At 43.7% G+C, this 26,959-nt stretch overlaps 1 protein-coding gene across 12 annotated transcripts in view; it reads left to right on the top strand.

Moving 5' to 3' along the window:
* Nucleotides 1–26,959, top strand: part of Syne1 (spectrin repeat containing nuclear envelope protein 1) — a 482,748-nt gene that overhangs the window by 319,034 nt on the left and 136,755 nt on the right. For 6 of the 12 annotated variants that reach the window (XM_036168940.1, XM_036168942.1, XM_036168945.1 and 3 more), the window contains 6 exons: nucleotides 1,653–1,820; nucleotides 2,018–2,179; nucleotides 12,299–12,505; nucleotides 13,662–13,835; nucleotides 18,944–19,135; nucleotides 26,029–26,163. In XM_036168940.1, coding sequence (XP_036024833.1) covers nucleotides 1,653–1,820; nucleotides 2,018–2,179; nucleotides 12,299–12,505; nucleotides 13,662–13,835; nucleotides 18,944–19,135; nucleotides 26,029–26,163 — 1,038 coding nt within the window. The remainder of the gene's footprint in view (nucleotides 1–1,652; nucleotides 1,821–2,017; nucleotides 2,180–12,298; nucleotides 12,506–13,661; nucleotides 13,836–18,943; nucleotides 19,136–26,028; nucleotides 26,164–26,959) is intronic. The other 6 variants (XM_036168948.1, XM_036168944.1, XM_036168939.1 and 3 more) reach the window with 3 other exon arrangements.

The following is a 26,959-nucleotide window of genomic DNA, read 5'->3' as shown; positions in this document are numbered from 1 at the left end:
GAGGAGAATCCAGCTAGAGGCTCAAGTATCCCACCCCAAGTCTGATCCAATTCTGGTGCCTCACTCTTCTTCTGGCCTGAGACAGGCCACCCCCTCCAGCCCCCACCCCCACATGCCCGACATCAGACTGCTTCCCGCTATTATGTTTTCCCAGGTGGTGGCAACCTGTCTTCACAGATTTTCTCAATTGTGGTTATCAGCGAGAATCAGTGTTTTAAACTGCCGTAATTACCTTCAATAGCACAGCTGCAAAAGCAGGGAGCTTTTAAGATAGCAACTGACGGAACACAAACACGGCTCCCAGTTTAAGACACAGATAAGTGCACACAGAAGCCATTGGACACACAGGGGCCTGGGAAAAGGTGCAGTCAGTGAAGTGCCTCCTGAGAGTTGGGGTCCCCAGCATCTGTGTAAAAGCCAGGCATGGTGCCATACACCTGTAATCCTGGCACTGGGGAGGCAGAGACATGGATCCCTGGCACTCAATGGCCAGGCAGCCTATCTGAATCAGTAGGTTCAGTGGAAGATTCTGTTTTGAAAAGTAAGGTAAAGGCTGATCAAGGAAGACACCCAAACCAACCTCTGACCTCCACATGCAAGTGCACACATGCAAACACACACACTATTGAAAAAACAGAAAGCACAATTATGTCTCGATATAATAAACTATTTCATAAAAAAGAAACACTATATATATATATATATATATATATATATATATATCACAAGAAATTAAAGTCAGGTCTTTTAAAATTTTTGTTTTGTGTATTTCCCACCACTTAATATTTAAAATATCTATTTTTGTGAATAAAGAATCTAGCCTCATTTTCAAAGTTAATGTTTTTTTTTTTGAGACTGTCTCATATAGCCCAGGCTAGCTTCAAACTTGCTATGTAGCTGAAGATAGCCTTGAACCCCCACTGTTCCTGTCTCTACCTAGATTTAATCTTTGAAACAAATCCTTTCAACTGTTATTCAGGACATTAATCAATGTTTGAACTATATTTGGGGAACTAGAGCAGGTAGAGCTCATCTTTTTTCCATCCTGGTTCAATACAGGTGTAGCAGTTAATTAGGAGTGGACTAGCTAAGTGACAGTGCCTAATTAACTAGAGATGTAATAGTTAAGTAGAGGTGTATTAACGGTTAGCTAGAGGTATATTGGTTATTTGAGGTGTACTGGTTAGAGGTGCACTGGTTAAATAGAGGTATGGTGGTTAGAGATAGATGTATTGCTCAATTAAAAGTGTGCTGGTTAACTAAGATGTACTGGTTAAATAAAAATGTGCCAGTTAGAGGTGTACTCGTTAAGTACAAGTAAGTACTTGTTAAGTAGAAGTAAACCTATTAAATAGAAGTTACTGCTTGAATAGTTTGCATTACCATTTTACCAAATAAAACATAAGCAGGTTATTTTGGCAATTTGAAATGTTGCTATGCTTGATTTCTTTTCATCTTGATGAAAACATTAAAGCAATTGTAATGCACTTTGTCACTTTTTAAATCCTGCTGCAAGAACGCCCTAACCTACTGAGTTTGTGGCACCCGACAACGAATGTAAATCTTGGGCCTTTCCACTGCATGAAGAACAGTTCCCTAGCGATGCGGAGCTTGCCTTCCTTTCCCACACTTACACTGTGCTCTCCACCCAGGACATTGCGTACTACCAAGCCCTGTCTGAGGAGAGGCTGCAGACAGATGCCGCTAGGATCCCCCCCAGCGCCGCTGCATCCCAAGAGTTGTATGAGCCTGGACTGGAGCCCTCAGCGACTGCCAAGCTGGGTGACTTACAACGTTCCTGGGAAACCTTAAAAAATGTGGTAAGCCTTTAAAATGATGGGTCAAGCTCCCCAGACATCCGTGGCTTAGGTGTTGTCTTAGGAAATGCGTGCGGAGTTACACACATCTCGGACACAGTCAGAAGCCCTTGGGTAAAGAAAGCGGTGAGGAAAGAAATGTCACAACGTGCGAGATAAGAAGTAGGAAGCCGTTGGTAAGATCCCCTTTCTTGTTTCAGATCAGTGAAAAGCAGCGGACCCTCTACGAAGCCTTGGAACGCCAGCAGAAGTACCAAGACTCTCTCCAGTCGGTCTCGACCAAAATGGAGGCCATGGAGACGAAGTTGAACGAGAGCCTCCAACCCGGCCGGAGTCCAGAAAGCCAGATGGCTGAGCATCAGGTAAAAATAGCAGCCTCGATGACTTCAGCTTCCTGCCTGATGGAATCGGTGTGCTCTGTTGTCGGCCTGTCAGGCTCCTGTGGTGGAGAGCAGAGTGGTAGTTCTTGTGGGAGTGAGCAAGATCCCCAAAGGTGGGAGTTGCCGCCACTCCTTCAGGGTGGGATCTAAGAAGGAAAAGGAGAAAAGCAGACCTGGATTCTAATTTTAAAAAGTGACATCTTTGGCTTTGCTTTGGGACTTTTCTGATATACAAGGTGTGTTTCTTTACAGTTGCCAGATTGCTTTCCTTAGGCCATTGTTGTAAGAATAAACTATGTCCCCAGTCGGCCTCTTCTGGGAATGAACCTCAGGATTCAGTAAGTGGTGGAGGCCATCTAGGTTTTCCCAGCAGGACTGCATTAAGAGGATGATTTGGCTCATAGGCCTGAGTACCAGGTGTTTGGCAGGGTCTACACTTGGTTGTATCTAGCAAGGGGGAGGTCCTTTGCCTCTCTCTTTGGCATTGTTATAAATAGACCTTTGGAATACAGTTCTGGGCCAGTGGATAAGGATCCAGGCTCACCTGAGGCTATCCTGCATTTCTATCTGTTTCTCTTCACTCTAGTTCTAACTAAGTCTCTTATTCCTCATTCCTCAAGGGTCCCTGGGGTAAATAAACGTGGGAGCTGGTCTCCCACAAGTGAGAAAGAGTTCTAAGTTTCCATCTTGTGTTGTTCTGACTCTAGTCATTTTTAAAACCTTATGTAAGTTAGTGTCAGTTCTATGTGGAAAAAAGAGCTGATTCCATTCTTCTAATTAGAAAGACGTGGTTAAGAATACATCAGCTAAAATCTGTGCTAAGATACATACATGGGATGTAGGCACTGACAATGAGAGCCACACTCTAGAGTTCCCAACAGAACATGGTCAGTACTCTAATGACACTTATGTGGTAAAACTGGGGCCTAAGGGTATGCAGACCTGTGTGCTGAGTCAGTATGACATAGGACTGTGCTGCCTAACCCTGCCCAGGACCCAGGAGCATATAACAACTCTCCAAAAAGCAAAGAGAAAGAACAGTGTCTTTAGAGGTTAACTGAGCTATAGGCCAGGTTTGGTGGCGCATACTGCTTTTGTCTATAATCCAGGTTCAGTTCCTAGCATACATATGGTGGGTGGTTCACAGTCATGGGTAACTCTAGTATCAGGGCATCTGACATGTTCTTCTGACCTCTGTGGGCACCAGACACACAAGTAGTGCATATACGTAACATGCAGGCAAAACAGTCATACACATAAAAAAAAAAAAATCACATGTAAAAGAATTATAAAAGCCAGGTATGTGGCCCACACCAATAATTCTAGCACTCAGGAAGTGAGAGTGCAGTCCAGAGCAACTGGGTCCACTTAGGGGGTCCCATCACAAAGCAGAACAGGAGCTGGAGAGGTGACTCAGTTGTTTAAGAGCATTTCCTGCTCTTCCAGAGAACCTGGGTTTGGTTCCCAGGACTCCTCTGGGAGACTCATGACTTAGCTCCTGCTCCTGAGAGTGAGGGGATCTCTTCCAGCCTCCTCAGACACCCACACACGTGGCATACACTCTTGTAGAAACACATGCATAAATAAATAGACAATAAGTATAAATCTTCAAATGAGAACAAAATGTTAATTTTAATAGGAGACGTAAAAGTGTAGTATCACTGTCTATCAGTTTCAGAGACAAGGCTCTAGGGCTGGGGCCGTAACTCACATGTAGGACATTCGCCCAGCATGCCCAAGGCTCTGAGTGTGATCTCCAGGACACACACACACACACACACACACACACACACACACACACACACACACACACACTTCTTTTGGAATCCACTATAACCTTGGACTTCATGGGTTGCTCATATGTGCTGCCAAATACAAGTGCTTTCTTTTGCAGTATGTGGCCTTTCAGTACAAGATAAAAATGCAGACATTTCATCTAAAGATGGTGTATTGAGAAATAGTGGTTTCAGGCTTTTGAAACTTGTAACTTCTTTGGGTAGAGATTACATGCATGGGACAGGTCTATTTTAGACCTTCTTTTGATAAACTGCTTTTCAGATATCCTAGAGTTTCCACAATTTGCCAGGCTTGGGGAAATGGCCATAAAGGCATAAACTTAAAACTACCCTTTATTTTGGTAGATCATAACAATCACAAGGACTCCCAGGCAATGTTGTTTTCCTCTGACCTCAACCTATTTCCTTTCTAAACCGTTGCTACCGTACAAACATCCCTGTCCTGTCTAGAAGGACCTCAGGGTCATAGTCATTTCTCACTGCTGATATCACCCTACCCGGGACCTCCTTGTTCTTCAGGGTCCTCAGTCCCTTCTCCCCTGTTGTCTCCAAATTCGGACATCACGGTACTTGGAGGAAGTAGAGTTTCTCTTCTTTTGAATATAGTTCTGCAGCTTTCATGGCTGTCCTGTAAATGTCTGCTTCCTGTAAGTGCCCAAAGAATGCAGGATGAGTTATCTAAGGGCTGTATCAGGGTAAGTTGAGAATCATGCATATTATTGAGAACCAGTGATCTGGGAGAAGTTCTAAACAGTTTTATTCTGTCTACCTCTAGGTTATCCTTTTCTCTGTTGGAAGTTTATCATCCCTGTAGGCTAGGTAACTGACCACAGCTCCCCCAACACCCTTCACTGGCCCTCTCAGGAGTGATGCCGTTCAAGAAAACAGGGTCATGGTGGCCCATACCGTAGACTTCCTAATGGAACATGCATATTAGCTACAAACAGCACCACTGCTGCCCTATCCATCACTATTAGTATGAAAATGTATAGTGTACATGAAGAGTCATAGTTAAGGTTTCTGTTGCTGTGACGAAACACCGTGACCAAATAGCAAGTTGGGGAGGAAAGGGTTTCTTCGACTTATACTTCCATAGCCCTGTTCATCACTGAAGGAAGTCAGGATAGGAACTCACACAGGGCAGGAACCTGGAGCCAGGAGCTGATGCAGAGGCCATGGAGGAGTTCTGCTTCCTGGCTTGCTTCCTTTCTATGGCTTGCTCAATCTACTTTCTTATAGGAATCAGGACCAGCAGCTCAGGGATGAAGCCACTCACAATGAGTTGGGCCCTCCCACATCGCTAACTAATTAGAAAATGCCTTCAGCTGGATCTCATGGAGGCATTTCTCAGTGAGGGTTCCCTCCTTTCAGATGCCTATAGTTTGTGTGTCAAGTTGACATAAGGCTAGCCAGCACAGGAAGCAAAATCGTCCAAGGGATTTCATGGAAAAAAAACTCAAAATTGAACATTGTCATTTTAGGTATATTTATTATTATTATTCATTCTTTGAGAATTTCATATATGTGTTCAATGCATTTTGATCATACCTACCCACACTCAGCCTCTAACTCCTCCCAGACCCTCCTCCCATGTTCCCCTCTCAACACCATGCCCTGTTTTCATAGCCCACTGAGTTTGGTCCGTGCTATCCATGTGTGAATATAAGGCCACCCACTGGAGCATGGACAACTTAACAGGGGTCACTTCTACAAAAAGAACAGACTATCCCTACCCCAGTAGCCTTCAGCTACCAAAACTTCTGAGCCATGGGAGCAGAGGGTGCCTGATCTGTGCTGGAGTTTTCATTGGCTTGGTCTTGTGAGTTCGTGAGTGCTGACTGCTCTGATGTGTCTAGTAGACACTGCTTCCTAACAACTTTCTAACCTCTGGTTTCTTTGTTTCCTTTCTGCTTTGTGTTCTGCACTATTCCTTGAAAAGTGTGTGTGTGTGTGTGTATGTATGTAGAGGAGATAGAGATGTAGCTGTCTCATTTAGAACTATTTAGGACTGAGCACTTCACAGTTACTAATTCTCTGACATTTGAGTACCTCAAATTGTACATTATTGCTAAGGATTATGAATCAGAAAGGCATCATGTAACTTCTCTTGCAGTTGAGGCCATCACATGACTTTCTGTCCTTTGCTGTTACCAAGGACAGGGCCTCCTATCACCACAGTGAGGAGACATAGCTGATTTAATGATGTAAGCAAGCCAGACACGGAGGCTTAGATAGTTTATTAATGGTCTAATGGAGGGGGAGGAGACAGAATGTTTAATTCAGTACAGTTCTGAGATTTCCCTTCTCAGCTAGCTTTGTTCACTTTTGATGTTGGTGCCTAAGTTCTACAAATTCTGGGACAGAGCTGCCCACATGAAAAGCTAATGCCAACACACTATCTAAATCTGTTCTTGGCATCTGGAACGGTCTTTCATTATAGAATTTCCATTTCTAAATTCCAACTGAACAGTGGTGGAAAAGTCCACTGTGGTTTTTATACTTCAAAAGAATTGATAGAGATGCTTCAATTGTTACTTACTTCCCAGCTCTCTACTAGGATTATTTCTTGCTAACCTAATTCTTACTAGGAGACTACAGAGAAGTGGTTCTCAACCTGTGGGTCAAGACCCCCACTGGGGTCATCTATCAGATCTCCTGCATATCAGGTATTTACATTACAATTCATAACAATAGCAAAATTACAGCTATGAAGTAGCAACAAAATGGTTGGGGGTCCCCATGACATGAGGAACTGTATTCAGGGGTCACAGCATCAGGAAGGTTGAGAACCACTGCTCAGACACTTGTCTCAATGTATCAGCTTGGTTGGAGCATCAGGCCTCTTTCCGGCTGGAATCTGTCCGAAGTGAGGAGTGTAGGGCCCAGTGCTGTTCATAAGCTGGTGATGTGCGTTTCAATGTTTCACCCATGTGGTTGGGATTTGACTTTTTAGGACGACATCTGATGTTTGGGAGCATTTGGCATCTTTGCCACACTCAGCTCAGGACAGGCTTTGGGAAGAGTTCTGAGGTTATTTTGCTATAACAAATAGATTGTGGAAAGAACTGTGCTCCGAGAGATAGTCATGAGAGTCAGAATAAACATTTCCTTTTGATATTGAATAAACACGAGTTACACGTGGCCCTACTATTAAAGGAATTGGGCATTTAGTGAAGCTCCAAGTATTTATCTTGTATTAAAATAGTAGTGCATGTGCATCTTAATGGGACCCAGTATAATTTTCTATAGTTATTATATATACATATATTTATACACACGCACATATTTGACATGTGTGCCAATGGCATCCTGCCTCCCCCCACACTTTATCAGACCTCTTTCCTGACTTCCAGTTATCTCTAGCCACTTGTCTAATTCTGTGCCTGTCATTCACATGCCCTCTCTATCATTACAAGCCAGCAACCCAAAGAGGATTCCATGTCTCTCTCATTGGCATCGGGCACTGTGGGCCAGCCGTTGGCTGCAAGAAGACTGAAGGTGTCTTTGACCACCAGATGGATTTTATGGAGATAAATGAAATTCACACAGCAAAATGAAGTGACACATACAACTCATTGACATACAGTCATTCCATACAACAAACACCTCTATCTGTTCCTAAAATGTTTTCACCACTCCAAATAAGGCCTGGCCCCATTACTGAGCTTGGGTGCTGGAGCCAGCAGTTGGAAGAGAGAACTGCCTTAACACTGCAGAACTGACAGTCCCAAGGAGCCAAAGCACCCGGATCCTCACTGAAGAGTGTTCAGAGAGGAAGAGAGTGAGGCCAGTGACTTCACTACACCCCTGATCAGCCAAGTCCGCTGTGATTTAGTGAGGAGTTGTGTGTTCTCTCTCTCAACTCTATTATGAGTTAGAGTCAATTCACGTGCATGTGCTGAACACCCCCTAGACCAACAGGCAAAAGACTGGCTTTTCATAAATCCATGATTTCAAAGCCTGGGGTAACTGGTGTGAACTCCCAGCATGCAATAGGAAAACAGAACTGTTATTGTGATCTCTGTGAGAAAGGGAGTGGGGAGTAGATTCCGTGACATCAGGCTGGTATGTGGGGGAGAGCGAGCCTGAGGACTGGAGCGAGCCTGCAGGCAGGAGTGGGGAGAAGGTATTGTGTGTACATCTGTGGGGAGGTGGCGGGGAGGGAGGGGGAGGATGAGCATGGTTCAGAACTGCACAAAGAAGAGAACACAGAATGAGGCCAGTCTAATTATAGAGGAGGCTATACAGTCTGAACAGATAATACGGACTTGAATTTTTTTTTTTTTTGGCAATTGGGCCTCCAATAAATGATCACAATATAATGCAGGAAAATACTTTAAATGAACAATAAAGAGAATCAGTCTATAAGTTCAATGCAATCTCAATTCAAAATCCATCACCCCCAAGGCTGGGAATGGTGGCCTGTGCCTACAGTGAGGCAGGGGATTGCACATTCAAAGCCATTCTGGGCTATCTATGGAGACTAAATCTTAAAAATGAACTCAAATACTGCAGTAGTATGTTTTATATGGATTGATAAAATATATTGCAAATATAAGAAAATCATATATCCAAAGACTAGAAATTGTCGTGGGGTATGGTGGCAAGGGCATGTAATCCCAGAATTTGGGGGACAGAAGCAGGAGACTCAGAGGTTCAAGGATATCTTCTCACATAACAAATAGAAGCCTGGTCTATGTAAGGCCTTGTTTCAAAACAAACACACAAACAAACAATTCCCTCAAGGCCTGGTTAAAGTTGAAAAGTATATCCTACCACTTAGAGCCTTCTCAACCTTCCTAACACCGAGACCCTTTAATACAGTTCCTCGTGTGGTGGTGACCCCCGCAACCAGAAAACTAGTTTTATTGCTACTTCATAACTGTACTTTTGCTACTGTTGTGAATCATAATGTAAATATCTGACATGCAGGATATCAGATGCGTGACCCCTCCCCCCCAAAAAAGGGGTCACAACCCACAGGTTGAGTACTGGTGGCTTAGACTTACAAAGTTCTAAGCTTGAGTACTGGTGGCTTAGACTTACAAAGTTCTAAGCTTGAGTACTGGTGGCTTAGACTTACAAAGTACTAAGCTTGAGTACTGGTGGCTTAGACTTACAAAGTTCTAAGAATGGAAAGTATCCTTTGCACAGCACTGAACTTCCGGAAACAGTGCCACCTTAGAGACATTTGGCTTATGGCAAAGTTCGTAGATACTACAAAACTATCTAGAGAGAGAAGGAAAGGGAGAAAGGAAGGGAGAGGGGGTGGGAGCGTAGGGAGGGGGGAGAAAGGGGAAGGAGGAGGAGGGGGAGGTGAAACCTTGGTTTGTACCTACACTGGAAACAAAATAGTATGATAAATTAGGCTGGATTATAGTAGACCTCAGCATGAAGTTAAAACAAACAAAACAAACAAAAAAGCCTCTTAAAATGATGCTAGCCTAACTACTTGCAGTGAAGATGTTTTTTCTTACTTTCTGATCCATTGTATACAAGTAGTTTCTAAAATTCTCTTTGATGTCATGTCGATGCCAGAGTGCTGTAAAATTTCTTAACACCTGTTCTACATGTTTCTCTCTCATAAACCTCTCTAGACCTTTTGAAAACAACACCTTTCCATTAATTATGCTCCAGGAGAATTCTTTTGTTTGTTTGTTTGTTTGTTTGTTTGTTTGTTTGTTTTGATTGGCATGATTCAGACACACCAAGCCTGAGTTCTGCCACTGAGCTCTTCATTCAACGTTTTTGAAGACGACATACCACAATCATGATGTAGTAGGCAAAGTTTTCTAAAACAAACAAACAAACAAAAACAAAACAAAACAAACCTCAGAAAACACCCAAATCTGTAATTAACTATTAAGGACAAATAATTGTTCTATAATCAAATTAGAAACTTTTAGTCAGGTGTGGTGGACCACGCCTTTAATCCCAGCAAAGGCAGGTGGAGCTCCTTGAGTTCAAAGCAAGCTGAGGTCCTAGTGGTCTACAGTGAATTCCAAGACAGCTAGGGCTACATACACACTGGAGCCCTGCCTCAACAAAACAGACAAAACAACAGTAAAAGAAAACACTTTCTGAGCATCAAAAGACACCCGTAAAGAAAACACTGGAGGAGCAGACAGTCCCCATAAGTAAGAGCAGACATGTGTAATCTACAGAACCAAACGAAAGAGGCAGTGGGCACCAGAGTTTGAGTAAGGCATGTGGATAAGGAGATCAAGCAGAGATGTAGCAGGCAACCACAGAGGAGGTGTTGTTCTTAAGTGTCAACAGGAAATTGCAAAATAAAACTCCATGGGCTTCTGCTAGGAATCCAGGAGAAAGCTTCAAACTAAAATGATTCACAGAGCAATTGGCAGTGAGATATTAAACAACGCGGAGAGTGAGCAGCTCTCTCCAAGGAGCAAGTTTAAAAAGCCCAGTCCACACACAGAACAGCTTATTCACAGAAGTGGCAGGCCAAGGGCAGACATGTTTACATGTCAACAGTGTGGCTGGGATGCCTGGAGGTAACCACAGGGAAGTCAAAATGCCCTTGCCAAGTTTTGGAAAGGCATTATTTCCTGATCAGGATGGTGGCAGCGTGGAGGTGTACAGCTTGTGAAGGACCAGGGGACCACTCCCCCCCACACACACACTTCCTGTCTAGGTCTATTTAATACCGTCGATGTAACAGTCAGTTAAAAATCAGTTGCATGGGTCACAGTATTGGGTAAGAGAGGTGATTTTTTTTTTTTCTTGTTATTTTGTCTTTTAACGCCATTGACAGTGCACTCTGAGGAGGTACCGTGCTTACTGTGACGTCTGCTGTCTGTGGAAGAGATGTGAACTAATGTCAGCAAAGCTGTTAGAATCATCTATGTTACTTCACTGGGCCATGGTCGCCTTTCCTACAGTTTTATAACATGCTGTTCAATTTCTGAATAGGAAGTGCTCTCCGAAGACCCCAATCTCGGAAAAACTAAATAGAAGATAGACAGGTGGCTATAGATTAGGTAAATGGCTGGCCTAAGCCTGGAAGATGGACAGATGACTGGCATTGACTGACTGCTCAGCATGCCCAAGGCCCTGGGTCCAATCCCAGCACCAAATAAACAGGGCATTGTTAGTGTGTGCCTGTGATCTCTGCACTGAGAAAATGAAGGTAGGGAGACCAGAGTTAAAGTCCTCCTCAGCTGTAAACAGAGTTTCAGAGCAGCCTGGACTATAAGAAACCCTGACTTGGAGTTGGGGATTTAGCTCAGTGGTAGAGCGCTTGTCTAGCAAGTGCAAGGCCCTGGGTTCAGTCCTCAGCTCTGAAAAGAAAAAAGAAACCCTGACTCAAAAACAAGAACAAAACCAGGGTTGGGTGTGGTGTCACACACCTTTAATCCCAATGCTAGGGAGGAGGTATCTGTGAGTTCCAGGCCAGCCTGGCCCACGTGTTGAGTTTTAGCTCATCCAGGGCACTATAGCAATACTTTATCTCAAAAACAAAGCAGACTAGAATTAAGAAACAGATAATGAGTTGGTCATTTCAAAGTCCTCTGCCTTTTAAGGGCAGGGCTAGGAGGCAGAATAGAGAAGGTGACATTGAGTAGTTACTTTAAATTACTCCTCTTGCTGAAGGATTAAGGCAGAGAGAGCTTGGTTATCTTGTAGGCTGAAACCAGGCAGTTTGGGGATTGATTGCTATCTCTCAGTTGGAATGCTGACAGAAGCTTTGCTTTATAGCCGGTGACAGGGAACTTCAACCTGGTGACTACTCCAATTTGGGTTTTCAATCTGGTGTTTTGTGAGCCAGTGAAGGAGCCTGTTCAGAAAGTAGAGCATTCTGCCATTGTTAAAGATATATGCTACGTTGAGGATGCCATTGAACTGTACAAGCTGAATGCAAGAGGCTGGGTGGGGGCATGCCTTGGAGGTGGTCCACATTAGCAAGCATTTGAAACCTTGGGAAAGGACTCTGGAGAGGTCCAGTGGCCTGGAAGTTAGCTCCGAGAAACTTCCCATTTTAGAACTAGGTACAGAAGAAGGAAGAATGAGTGTGGACACAGTTGAAGAATCCCCTTGTGTTCTGAATGAGCCTGCTGAGAACCAGAAATGCTCATTAGTTTGTTCAATGTGACTTAAGCTCCTAACATCCCCAGCATTCAAATCACAATTCTCCCAGCCTTCAGCTCTGCAGTGTGTCATTTTCAAAGTTAAACTAGTAACAGTCCTGCTGGCTGGCCCAATCTGTGACATCTGAGTGAGTCTGATCTCAGTGGGTGTACGATGGCAGAGCCCGGAGTCCTCAGTCAAGAGTGTGATTCCACAGTCTTCCCCACAGGCCCTGATGGATGAAGTGCAGATGCTCCAAGACGAGATCAATGGACTGCAGGCGTCTCTTGCAGAGGAGCTGGTGGCTGAGTCTCGGGAGTCTGACCCAGCAGAGCAGCTGGCCCTACAGTCCACGCTCACTGTCCTGGCCGAACGGATGTCCACCATCAGGATGAAAGCGGCTGGCAAGCGGCAGCTTTTGGAGGTAGCTAGAGCCCTGCAGGTGCTTCAGTTCCTGTGTCTGAATCAAGCTTTAGTATCTGTTAGCAGTAGTTCTGGCTACTGATGTGAACTACATGGGTCTGTTGTTTTAATTGCGTTTTGTTTCCGTTCTCTTTTTTGATATCTATTTTTTAAAGCTTTTACACACACACACACACACACACACACACACACATTTGTGTAAAGTATGGAAACCACATGTGAGAGAAAGCATGCAATATTTGTCTTTCCACAATAGGTGTAGTTCACTTCATGTAATTTCCTTTGGTCATGTCAATTTTCTTGTTAATGATATCATTATATTCTTCTTTATGGCTGTAAGAAATTCCATTGTGTACACAAACACACACACACATACATATACACACATACATTTACACACACACACACACACACACACACACACACACACACACTCATGCACCCCACATAACATTTTCCTTACCCATTCTCTATTGTTGGACACCTCAGTTGCCTCCACGGTTGGACTGTTTTGCGTGCTGAATAGATATTCAAGTGAAACTGTCTCCTTATTTCCCAGGCCCAAGAAGCTGGTATTATGTTTGCGTGGGGTCTGGAGCACAGAGTACAGTCAGGGTGTATCTACGAATGTGCTCTCTGGGTGGGAGACACTGAGAATGCAGAAGGCTAGTACCTGGTAGACTAGAGCCCCATGGACAGGCATAAGATTTGAGTGATGGTTTGCTGTGATTAAATAAGAGCCTGGGATGAGGAATAGAACTAATACTGTGACACGTAGCCCTGCCTGTGCACTGTTAGCCAGTCCAAGCATATTAGCTCATGAAAATACCTTTATATTTCTGTTGCCAGTGTTACTAGATCTAAACTTTATTTGGTAGGCAGATTTTGGCAACAATAATATATACGATAAAAATCAACTTCGTTTCATTGGGGGACGGGCATGGTGGGGGTGGGGTGGCGGGTTTTCACTTACTAATGTAGAGACAGAGAAATCCTGATTTAGAGTTCCAAGATGTGGCCTGAGTCTAGGCGTTTGTTTTGTTTCCCAGGTGTTTGTGGGTGGGGCCAGCGCTTGGAACTGGTGCTCTGTTGTGTGGAATCTTCAAGTTCTCACTGCCCAATGCTCCCTTCAAGTTATCTTCTTCCTCATTCCTCAGGAAAAGCTAAATGACCAGCTGGAAGAGCAGAGACAAGAGCAGGCTCTGCAGAGGTATCGCTGTGAGGCAGATGAGCTGGACCACTGGCTGCTGAACACAAAGGCCACCCTGGATGTTGCTCTTGGTACACCCCAGGAGCCCATGGACATGGATGCACAGCTGGTGGACTGTCAGGTACTAAGATCCTCTACAACAGTGGTTCTCAGCCTGTGGGATAGCAAAGCTATCAAGTATATATATATATATATATATTCACTTTGTAGCCCTGCTGACCTGGAATACATTGAGTAAAACAGTCTGGCCTCAGACTTATGGTATCCTCCTGTGTCAGCCTTCCATATACTATGATTACAGAGATGAGCCACCATACCCAGTTAATCTTTGTCTTTCTTAAAGTAGGTTCTCAAAAAAGTAGAGTAGGTTAGCCTGGGGTGCATGGCATTCCTGCCTCTCTCCAACTTCAGAGCTTGGGTTACAAGTATGCACCGCCAAGTCTGACTAAACTTCCAATGCTTTGGCTACTGTTTTAAAAGACTATAGATACCAGAATATTTATAGTATCTGTTTACTGGCTAAAATATATATATTTAGTTTTTCGAGACAGGATTTCTCTGTGTTGTTTTGGTGCCTGTCCTGGATCTCTGTAGACCAGGCTGGCCTTGAACTCACAGAGATCCACCTGGCTCTGCCTCCTGAGTGCTGGGATTAAAGGAGTGTGCCACCACCACCCAGCAAACTATATATATATATAAACTCAGAAGAATTAGTATTAATGAGTCAAACCAAAATGTCATTGGAAGCCTCCATGGGTGCTCAATTTCCATTTTAACCTAGTCCTCACATGGTTCTTGGGAAACTTCAGCAACCGCCAGTATTGCAGACACAGAGAGTTTAGTGTGCCTTGTCTTTCCAAATGTGCAATGGCCTTCCTTCCATGTCAGGTCTCTAAGACTGATGTAAGAGGGAGTTTCATAAAGGTTATAAAGGTTAAGAGCTGTTTTATTTTTTTTTTAAAGATTTATTTATTTATTTAGTATACAGAAGAGGGCACCAGGGCTCATTACAGATGGTTGTGAGCCACCATGTGGTTGCTGGGAATTGAACTCAGGACCTCTGGAAGAGCAGTCGGTGCTCTTAACCTCTGAGCCATCTCTCCAGCCCAAGAGCTGTTTTATAAAGGTGGTTGTTTTTGGGGGGGGAGGGGGTGCTTCGTTTGAACTTTGGTTTGATGCTAGAAATGGAACCCATGCACTTTATTACTGAATCACATCCCCAGCTTCTTAAAGTGCTGACAACCTCAGGTCAATGATGCTCCCCCCCCCCTTTCTCCTTTTCTTTCTTCTTCTTTTTTTTTTCCTCAAGAAGTAACAGATTGGGGTTGGGGATTTAGCTCAGTGGTAGAGTGCTTGCCTAGCAAGCGCAAGGCTCTGGGTTCGATCCTCAGCTCCACAAAAAACAAAAAAAAAACAAAAACAAAAAAAAACCCAAGAAGTAACAGATTAAACATAGGGCCTCATGTGTGCTAGGCAAGGCCCACACCACTGAGCTACAACCCTAGCCATGCACAAAAGTTTTTTTTCTTATTATGTATTATGGATACTCATGCTGGCTTCTTCCTACTGTAACAAAATCCATGAGATAATCAACTTAAAAAGAAGAAAGGTTTATTTTCATGCTGTTGAGAGGTTTCATCCATGCATTCCATCGTTGTCTTAGACAGTACTGTGCATCATGTTGGGGACACATGGAAGAAGCCTGCTCATCTCATTGCTTGGAACAAAAGAGAAAGAAAAAGATAAGAATCCATAACCCACTGAAACAAGGCATCTAGCCTAGCAGCAGTGGCACATGCCTTTGATCCCAGCACTCAGGAGGCAGAGCCAGGTGGATCTCTGTGAGTTTGAGGCCAGCCTGGACTACAGAGTGAGATCCAGGACAGTCAGGGCTGTTACACAGAGAAACCCTGTCTCAAAATAACAAACACACACCAAAAATAAAATAAATAAAATAAAATAAACAAGGCATCTAAAATCCCCCACAAGACTCCACTTCCTAAAGGTTTCTATCACTTTTGAATAGCACCCAGCTGAGGACCAGGCTATTAACATGCTAGCCTGTAGGAGGCACTCCAGATCTAATACAGCAAGAAACAGTGAACTCACATGTGTCCATAGTTAAACTTCCTGATTATTAACATATTACACTTCACATGTGAGTGAAATATGCTTGAAGTCTTTCATTTAAGGGTCTGAGGAGATGGCTTAGCAGTTAAGGGCACTGGCTGCCCTTTCAGAGGACCCAAGTTCAATTTCAAACATACATATATTGGCTTATTCCCATCTGTAACTCTAGTCTCAGGGGATCTGATGCCCTCTTGTGGTGTCATGAGGCATTGCATGCAAGTGTGCACAGACCTACATTCAGGCAAGAAGACCCCATACACTAAACAAACATGAAATGAAAAAAGAAATTGCAAATAGAGAATTCCAGAAAACCCTTCCCAATCCGCAGGGCTAAATATCAGTAAACACAATTTCATATTTCACCTAAGTGGCATCAAAAGATATCTGCCAACAGCATTAGCTAATTAAGTCTGCTTTCTTATTTTATAGTATACCACGGGGGTCTTCTTATTCATATTTTGAGGCTTATAATATTGATCATTATCACTCATAGCAGGCAATGCCTTAAGACTCCTCTCTGTGTACCAACAGCTTTGTTCTCTGTCTCCATGGTGGAGGTTGAAGAACCAGATGGGAGCTTTTCCCAGTATTCCTAGCCTCTTTTCTGCTGTCAGAAGTTGAGGCATGCATCTATTTTAACGTTTCCTTCTAGGGCTTAAAATTAACACTCAGACTAGTATTTCAGACTCGTGTGATGGTGTTGTTCCCACCCCACTTTTAAAGAAATTCAGAGAGCCTTTAGTATAGTTAACATAATTCTGACAATACAGCTCAGGCTATTTATAAAGTAGTAAAATGTGTTTTCATAGTACTTAAGGAATTCAAAGCCTATGGCATTGAAAGTAAGCAAACTATCAGATTGACCTTTCAAATCTAATACTTACTTTAAATCATTTAAAATACAGACATCAATCCAGTTAAAATCTAGACCCTTGTAAGTTAAAATTTAATATGAAAATATTAAAGAAAATCTTATGATTTTAAAAACCTAGAATTAAACTATTTGCTTCATAATTATAATTGGCTGTCACATGGGATGGAAGTCACATGTTGGGCATAGTGGTGCACACCTTTTTTTTGTTTGTTTGTTTTTGTTTTTCGAGATAGGGTTTCTCTGTGTAGCTTTGGCACCTTTCCTGGAACTCACTCTGTAGCCCAGGCTAGCCTCAAACTCACTGAGATCCGCCTGCCTCTGCCTCCTGAATGCACTTGGGAGACAGTACAGGAAGACATCTAGGAGTTGAAGTCCGGCCTGCTCTATAGGGAGAGTTCCAGGCCAGCCAAGGTTACACACCGAGACCCTGAAAATAAATAAAGAAGAAGAATTGGAGCCACATGATGACTTTTGTTGGCCTGGAGACTTCGCTAATATGAGAACTTTCCCCCACATGGTGAAAAGGACCATGTAGACTAATAAAATCTGCATTGGATTCATTATTATATCATTTTTTTCTAATTTTCTTCTCTTTTGTATTCTCTTCCTCTCCTTTTTTTCTTTTCCTTTTCTTTTGAGATAAGATCTCATGTTGCCCAGGCTTGCCTTGAACTTACTAAGTAGCCAAGAATGATCTTGAACTCTATATTCTCCTGACTCCACACTCAAAACCTGCACTGCCACACGCATTTTATTGCATGGTGGCATTCAAACCCAGGGCAGGGTCTCGTGCATGTTAGCATCCCTTGAGTCTTTTGATTTTTAAAAAGAAAATAAAAATCAACACTTCTTGACCCTCAAGATATATTATGGACCCTCAGCACAATGCCAGACCAACCCTGCCCAGAAATATATTCAGTTCTCAGAAACAATTCTTGAGACCTCATTCATTAATTCCCATCTTAGTGAACATTTTCGTTTGCTCTTTCATTGGCTTTACTTCTCTGGTATGAAATCTTATTCTTAAGAATTAATGGAACGGCAGTAATCTACATTTCCTAATGGGAAGTAAAATGTATTTGTCATTAATAAATTAACTGATTGAACAAAAACTAGGGCCGTGTCTTAAGTTTCTATTGCTGTGCAGAGACACCATGATCATGACAACTCTTATAAAGGAAAACATATAATTGTGGCGGCTTGCTTATAGCCCAGAGGTTTAGTCCATTATCGTCACAGTGGGAAGCATGGCAGCGTGCAGGCAGACATGGCACTGGAGAAGGAGCTGAGAGTTCTGCATCTGGATCTGCAGGCAGCAGGAAGAGAGAGTGACACTGGGCCTGGGTTGAACATTTGAAACCTCCGAGCCCACCCCCTCACCCCCTAGTGATGGGTTTCCTACAATAAGGCCACTTAGTCCAACAAGGAGTAATAACAGTGTCACTTCCTATGAGCCTTTGGGGGCCATTTTCTTTCCACCCACCACAGACCTCCATTTCAAAGAGTTTAGAGGCAAAGGACATAAAACCAACATGATTTATGTAGACAATAAAGTGGTTTATGGCATGTTTGATTGATTTATTTTCAGCCTTTTTTTGGTTTCATAAAAGATCTTGCTTTGGAAGCAGGAGGCTAGTTTTCATTTCTTTCTGTTTAGTCTCAATCCTGGGGGAAAGCTCTGTGATAGAAGTGTGGGAAATACTTAAAAATGTAAGATCAAAGATGTGTCATATTTTTAAGAAGAAGATGAGGAGGAGGAAGACAGAAAGAGGGGGCTGATGTAGGAGGATTGAAAGTTCTTAGGCAGCTTGGTCTTCAAAATCAATGTTTTGAAAGAAATTCCTTTTTAAACTAACAAACAAGAAGTTTACTGTATGATAATTTTACTAACATTGATAATCTAATACTAACATATTGGGACTAATAATGGTGTAACATTCGGGCAGTGGCCTTTTCTTGTGTTTCTTGTTGGCTATACCAAACGTGTTTTCTATATGTCTTTTCCAATGTGTTTTTAATTGTAAAGTATCTCATTTTTTTTAAAAAAAGAGAAAAGCTAAGAAGTACAGGTAACTTTACCCGCAAAGAGCATATCGTCTTCTTTAAAGTAGGAAAAGTCACAGACACCTGCTTGTGTGGTTAGTGACTATTAAAGGTTGAGTTTGGAAAGAGTCTCCAGGGGCTGGCCAGATGTGAGGCTTTTGCCCTTTGTTCTCTCGTTCCAGAACATGCTCGTGGAAATCGAACAGAAAGTGGTGGCCCTGTCACAGCTGTCCGTGCACAATGAGAACCTGTTGTTGGAGGGCAAGGCGCACACGAAGGACGAGGCAGAGCAGCTGGCAGCCAAGCTGAGGATGCTCAAAGGGAGTCTCTTGGAGCTGCAGAGGGCCCTGCATGACAGACAGCTCAACATGCAGGTGAGCGCTGCCACCCGAAGCCCCGGCTGACTCCGCATTTGGGACACCCTCACCACCACGTGCCTCTCTGTAAGTGGCGGGAGAGAGAAAATGTTGGAGGCTGAGGCACACATGTGTATACACATGCTTTCTCTAACACCTCAGCACGTCTGTCCATGTACAGTCTGCCCTTGGTCTGGGTTTCCAGCCAGGCTGTCAGCGTTGATTGACCACAGAGAGCTGAGGATGTAGTTCTACTGTGACAAGTTTGCTTTTCTTTTGGATTCCTCTTACTGTCCATTCTCTAGATGTATTCATCCTGTTCCAGGTAGTTCCTGCATGCAAATCCTCCTGCATGCCGGGTGAATGAATCTTCCCTCTGTAACACTGTGAGCCCTGCTGGTCAGTTCTGTTTTACATTGATGGAGTTTTCTGAGCAGTGTTTGCCTGGCCTACCTCTTAACTTTCTTTTGATTTCAGCTTCTCTGTGTCCTTACAGTTTAGGTTCTTTTTTGTTATGCAGAGCATCTGACTCTAGCCCGTTGGTTATAGACATTTGTCTCATTCTTTTTCCTTTTCCTTTCTTTCTTTTTTCCTGAGACAGGGCTTCTCTGCCTTTCCTGGAACTCACTCTGTAGACCAGGCTGGCCTCGAACTCACAGAGATCCTTCCATGTGCTGGGATAACAGTTGTGTGCCACCACCGCCCGGCTCTTTCTCACGCTTTCAAAGGGCATGTTTAATTACTTATGTGAACTTTTATTTTGCTGTATTTGCCCCATCTGCACACTGGAACTCACTGTGTAGTACATATTGAAGGAGTGAAGTGTGTGTGTGTGTGTGTGTGTGTGTGTGTGTGTGTGTATGTGTGTGTGTGTGTACATTCCTGCCAAAGGGGGAAGCTAGTGTAAAGACTGCCCAAAGCCTGTGTGGCTGGAGCAGAGTAACAGGAAGAAAGGAAACTAAACTATGTCTTAAGTGGTTTAGTTTGCTGTAGCAAATTTTCCCTAACTGAGTGGTTTATAAACAGAAAGCATACGGCACGCTGCTCTCGAATCTGGGTGGTCTCATATGAAGATGCCAGCTGCTTCAGCGTCCAGTGAGCATAGATGGCAGTTCTCGCTGTGTCCTCTTGTGGAGGGAGAGGCTAGCTGGATTTCTGGGCTCTCCTGTATAGCAAAGATAACTGCAGTGGCCGTCACCTCCCAAGGTCCTGCCATTAAGATCACAGTGGGGACCAGATTTCAGTGATAGCGAAGGTGTCCTGGACACTTGGATCTTAACTTGAGAGAAGTGAATAGAGGAGTGACATGATAAGTCTGCACCCACAGTAGACTGGGGTAGAGGCTGAAGGATGAATCAGAGGCAGTCATGGCACAGAGCAAAAGGCACAGGGCACAGGGGGATGGGGAGCCTTTCCCTCCCCTCCCCTCCCCTCCCCTCCCCTCCCCTTCCTTTCCCTTCCCTTCCCTTCTTTCTTCTACCTTCCCATCCTTCCCCTGGTCTCCTACCCCAGGTTCAAATGCCCTGTGAGTCTCAGCACCCACTGCCCCTGAGCTACACTCTTAACCCATATCTCTCAATGATGTTTTATATGCATGGAGTATAATACCTGCTGCTCCATTTATTTTATTTTATTTTACTTTACTTTATTATATTTTATTTTATTTTTTGAGTTGAGGATGGCCTTGCACTTACTAGGCAAGTTCTCTACTACTGAGCTAAATCCCCAACCCTATCTTGTTGATTTACAAAGTGAACTGGCATGGAAATCAGTGAAGACCCAATCTCTCCCTTTTTCCCAGACAGACATGAAGAAATGCAGACCTAAGGACATGTGAAAATATTTCTTGAGTTACAAGGTGCCTGTCTTCATAAGAGGCTTAGGTCATTTTCACACAATGTTACCTATGGGAGGAGCATAGAGTTCACCCTATATAAATAACAAATTGCGAGTCTAGAGAGATGGCTCAGTGGTTAAGAGCACTGGCTGTTCTTCCAAAGGACCCAGGTTCAATTCCCATCACCCACATGGCAGCTCACAACTGTCTGTAATTCCAGTTCTAGGGGACCCAACACCTTCACACAGACACACATGCCGGCAAAACACCAATGCACATAAATAAAAGAAAAATAGCAAATTGCCGTATGAAGAAGTGATTCATCTCAGAGTTAGCATTTCCCAATTCTCACTGCTCTTCCAAGGAATACTCCAGGAAGAAAAGTGGTGACTGTTCTACTTTTCCAAAATAAATGTCCGAGGCAGCCCCGCCCAGTGAGTCTCTAGTGGCAGAGGCCACCATGCTTCCTCCTCCCTAGGCAGAAGGGAGAGCTGTTGTCACCCTGGAATGTAGTTCAGGCTTGCATTCCTCCAGTGGGTACCACCTCACCCCAAGGGAAAAGAGCAGAAATATGAACTAGATTCTTCACCGTTTTTCTTTTCTGAGGATCAAGTCTTAGCTTTTAAAGTGACTAAGTGAGTCAGAAAAACATACTAGCTAAAAAACCAAATATAACAACACAGAAAACACATTCAAAGCGACAGTTTTTGATGTTGTCTTTTCCTTCCTTCCTTCCTTCCTTCCTTCATTCCTTCCTTCCTTCCTTCCTTTCCTTTCCTCTCTTTCTTCTTCTTCTTCTTCTTCTTCTTCTTCTTCTTCTTCTTCTTCTTCTTCTTCTTCTTCTTCTTCTTCTTCTTCTCCTCCTCCTCCTCCTCCTCCTCCTCCTCCTCCTCCTCCTCCTCCTCCTCCTCCTTCTTCTCATCTGAAACTGTGGACTTGCTTAGTCAGACAGATGAATTCTTAGAATCTGAGAGTCCATCTGTGTATGTCAGTGGTGGTGAGGGCTCACATTCCATTTGTCATTTTTTACGAGCACAAGCTTTCTTTGGTGATTTGAAAGACCCACTGACAGTTCATGGAGCATAAGCAGAAGTGTGAGTGGATTTTGTGGCCTGAAAGGAGAGTCTTCCAGATGGGTTCTGGGAAACAGGCCTTGGCTAAGTTAAATGGCAGGGGGGAAGTGGCCTGGATCCCAGGAGGGAGATAAAGAACGTCATGGCCACCAAGACCAGTGTTTTATAGCTGGAATGGCTGTGATTGGGGACTTCAGTCTGGTATGCTGACTCCTTGAGATGTCACTGTGTGTCTCATATTTTAATTCTGCAAGGTTTCTAAGTTGGTGTTTCTTCCTTACCTGAATGAGCCAGGTCTCTGAGAACTCACTGTGCAATGGTGGTACTCCTCAGTCTCCTGTGGGCCAGAAGCACACTTACCTAAACTCATAACTTTCCAGAAAGTTTATCATTGGGGGAAATTCTTGGGAAGGAGGGACATTTAGTGAACGAGGTATGATGAGTCCCCTCTCTGAACACTTTGCTTGGAAGATATAAATAGCATCTTAGCCAGTCAGTGGTGGTGCATGTCTTTAGTCCCAGTACTCAGGAGGTAGAGGCAGGTGGATCTCTGTGAGTTCAAGGCCAGCCTGGGCTACAGAGTGAGTTCCAGGAAAGGCACAAAGCTACACAGAGAAACCCTGTCTCGAAAAACAAAACAAACAAACAAACAAAAGATATAAATAGCATCTCTTAGACCAAGGGCACTCACATTGCTCTACCTGATGCAGTGATCCAACTTCTCTAGTTGGGAAGCTGGATCCTGCAAAGGGGAAGGAACTACGTGCCCAGAACATACGAGTTCATATGGTGATGTCGAATGTTCTTTCTGCATTTGATGGCTTGCTTCACTGTAGAACAGTAACTCCAAAGGGGCAGAGACAAAGGTACGGGCTTGTCATCTTAGCCATTCCTCTATTGTCCTGCTATCCCTGTGATGAAACACCAAGACCAGGAGCCACTTGGGGACAAAAGGCTTATGCATCCCAAATCGTATTTCATCAGGGAAGGCAGGAACTCAAATCAGGACAGGAACCTGGAGGCAGGAACTGATACAGAGGCCATGAAGGAGTACCAATTACTGGCTCGCTCTCCATAGCTTGCTCAGCCTGTGTTATTGTAGCACTCAGAACCCCTGGCCCGGGGTAGCCCCACCCGCAATGGGCTGGGCCCTCCCACCCTCCCACATCAATCACTAATTAAGAAAACACCCCAGAGATTTGCTTAGGGCCTTTTATCTTAGGGAGGCATTTTCTCGATGGAGGTTCCCTCCTCCCAGATGACTCCCAGGTTATGTCAAGTTGACATAAAACAAGCTGGGGGAACCATGACTCATGAGATTGGAGGAAAGAATACACAAGTATAGAAAACCAAAGCTCTTTCCCTGAAGTGGTACGTTAGAATGCTAAAGCTAAAAGAAAGCAGGACCCCCACCCATAGGCTGTGTAAACTGGAGTGGTATACTCTATCTGCCTTCCTACTTGGGGAGTGGGCGAGCCAAGGGAGAGTGGCATGTCAGTCTCAGAGTTGTAGTAGGATGACCCAGCTCTCCACCTCGTTAGACCCTAGCCATGGTGGCCTCTTCCATGCTGATGTTCTCACTTATGTTTCTGGGGGGGGGCATAGTTGGGCTGTAGCCATCCCCTAGTCCTGGGATAATTTCCCCGAGTTCTCTGCCAGGTTCCTTACTTTTCCATGCACCCTGCGTTTGTCCTCTGAAAATGCTCCCAGACCAGCCTAGCAAGCCATTCATGTCACTTTCTGTCTCTTTGCCTCTGCCCCCTCTTGTACGGCAAGGAAGCCTTTCTTGGATGCTGCTTCTTTGCAAAGTACTCTGGCCTCCAAGAGCAGTGTCTCATGCATAAGTATTTAATGAGTGAGTTGTATAAAAAACATCTGATTCATCCCTTTACATGTAAACATGGATAAGAAGAAAGAAAGGCTTTTACTCTGGCCTAGTCTCAGTGTAAAGCAAGGGACTAGTCAGACCTTCCACATCCCATTAGAACAACGAGGCAGGAAGGTTGTCTGCCTGGGTGATAAGTAACCACTTTCCGGCTTTTCCCTTAGCTGAACTTTACCAAAGCAGCAGTGAAACAGTGGGTGGGCGAGGTGGTCATGTAATAATAGAGAGGAAGCAGCTGTTTTAGGGTCATCATTTGTAATTATTACACCAAATACCTTTAAACACCCACCAAGGTAATTTTTTGAATTTGTAGGATGGTAAGCACTGTGCCCACAGTTGATTGACACTTTATTATGCTAATTTGAATGGAACTGGAAAACTATTGTTTGAACATGAGTTATTTATTGGTGGGGGTGGATTGGAAGGATGGGGCAGTGTGTGTTTCTTTATTATGTACCTTTGGCTATCCTGGAACTTGCTATGTAGAACAGACTGGCCTTGAACTCAAAGAACTCTGTCTTCCTTTGCCTCCAGGCTACTTGGAGCTATTTACTATACAGAAGTGTATAAATAGATCTTTCTGAGTATCAGACGTTCACAAATCAAGAGTTCTAGAATTAATTCAAGTCTAGGGCCTCCTCCATGGAGCCTGACGCTTTCTGTCCTTATATGTTTATTTTACAAGATGTTTATATTTCTAATTTTTATAGCTTTTGACATTTTCCTTAATCTTTGAAACTTCCACACATGTATACAGCGTACATTATTTCTTGATTGTGTTCACTTCTTGCTCCTCTCCTCAGCTCCCCTAGGACCTTCAAAACATCTCCCTTCCAACTCGATGTCTTCTTTTTTTAAACTTTTATTTATATTTTAACCCGCTACATCCAGTTAGGGCTGCCTTCTTATGAAATGTGGTGTTGTCAGAGGTGGGGGTGGGTGGGTCCAGGCTTCCTGCCTCTTGAAGTGTTCTGAGGATTGCTCTGGTGGTTGACCACTTCCTGCAACTCTTGAATGAGTTGAAGAGATGAGGCTAGGGTGGAGGAGGGCAGAGGACATTCAGCCATCTTGGAAGCTCTTGCTGCATGTTACTAAGTGTCTCGGCACTGTGACTAAATGCCAGGCACGAACAGCTTTAGGGGAAAAGATTCGTTTTTGCTCATGTTTTCAGAGGTTTGACTCCATGACCAATGTTAATGATGTTAACATTAGTAGCAAGGCAGGGACATCATGGCCCGTGGGCATGGCAAAGCGAAGCTTTTCAACTCAGGCAAGCCAAAAATAAAAGAGAATATACTAGGAAGGGATGGGGCCAGGACCAAGATATGCCCTTCAAAAGCCACCAGTGACCCTCTTCCTGTAACTGGGCTGTTATTTGGTTGGTTCCAGCACTTTCTAATTGTCTGTTTAGATTTTTGAATCTATAGGTAGATTACGACCATGGATTAGGTTGGAGTGCTCATGATCTACAGACACCCGGAGAAGTAGGCCTTACTATTCTCCTATGTGGCCTCCACCCAGCCAAGTTGACAGTCATGACTGACCATCATGCCTCGTTTTTTTCCTGAATTCTAGAATGTAAACTCAGCCGTGAGATTTAACTGTTTCTCAAAGGCATTGATCTCTTTGGTTGGCAACCTTCTAGAAAACTCTTTGAGAAGCAAGTACTTGCTATTGTACCCATTATGGATGCCACGTGACCTGGACAGATGGTGGCAGGGTGAAGCTTTCAGAGGAAGGACAGAAATTCTGACATGAAATGTTCATCTGGGTGACATTTTACCTTTATGTGACGTTACAAAGTTCATAAAAAGGGTTGCGTTTTGTATTTTTATAGAAAAAAAAATTGGAAACGTATTTAATGACTACTTTGGAAAAAGATGGGTTTCCCTGGAAATGCTTCTGGGCATAATCATCTGTTTATTCTCCTTCCTAAAAATGTCACAACTTAGATGGGTTTTGTGTCACCATCTTTTAAAAATAGGTGGTGTCATGTCCAAAACGGTAGTGGTTTGAAGTCATTAGACAAACCACACCAGAGGGATCCTCTCCCCAATGGGGTGAGGTTTTCCTGTGGGTGCTATGGCCCTTGATTCCCATCTGATTTCATTCAAAGCAGGGAGCCGCACAAGAGAAAGAGGAGAGCGATGTTGACCTCACAGCCACTCAGAGCCCTGGAGTACAGGAATGGCTGGCCCAAGCCCGCACCACCCGAACCCACCAGCGGCAGAGCAGTCTCCAGCAACAGAAGGTGAAGCATTTCCTACCTTCCTCTAGATGGCAGCTCTGTCACAAGAAGAACCTGAGGGACTGTTCCAATGGCCAACGTTTTCATGGTCATAGTTTTGTTTTCAATTCTGGGAATGGAAACTGGGCCAGGCAAGTGTTCCATTGGATGACATCCCCAGCATTGTCTCCAAAGTTCTTCACTTGTTGACTTTACCTTATTTCTGAATGAAACATAACTAGCATTTTTTTGGCATGCTTCTCCATAACTGATGGGATGGTGGGTTAACTGGTCATTGTGAAGCTAGTGTGTGTTAAAGGTTGCACCGTATGGTTCAACTGTAACCTGTTTCCTCAGGGACACTTTACTTTTTGTTTTGACCTTGCTTGCATTTATTCTATGATAATTACAAAAAGTCTCAGGAAGGCCTCTGAGAATGGCCAAGTACACATATTTTTTTCAATGCAGTGAAATGTGTTTTTTCACTTTCGAGGAGATGCCTCACGAGATCAGATCGTAACTGGTTGTGATATAAGTGATACCTGTTGATGCATTTCTTTTGAAGACACGAACTCTGTGTAATGGGCACACTTGAGTATTTCTTCTGTCAAATACACACTTAAACAAATGTACTGCAAATGAAGAAAAGGTCAAGTCAGATCTGCTGATAATGCAGCTCACAAAGCGGAAGACTGCTGTGTGTGAGCTGATGTCTTATGGAGTCTCTGTCCTGGCTAGCTCAAGACACGATTGACTTTGAAAGGAAGGGACATATTTCACCACATGGGGGCACCATTGTCCAGCAAAAGTTTCTGTTCCT

This window comes from Onychomys torridus, chromosome 19, assembly GCF_903995425.1.
Source record: "Onychomys torridus chromosome 19, mOncTor1.1, whole genome shotgun sequence".
NCBI classification, from domain to species: Eukaryota; Metazoa; Chordata; class Mammalia; order Rodentia; family Cricetidae; genus Onychomys; species Onychomys torridus.
This window is presented reverse-complemented; position numbering and strand designations above follow the sequence as displayed.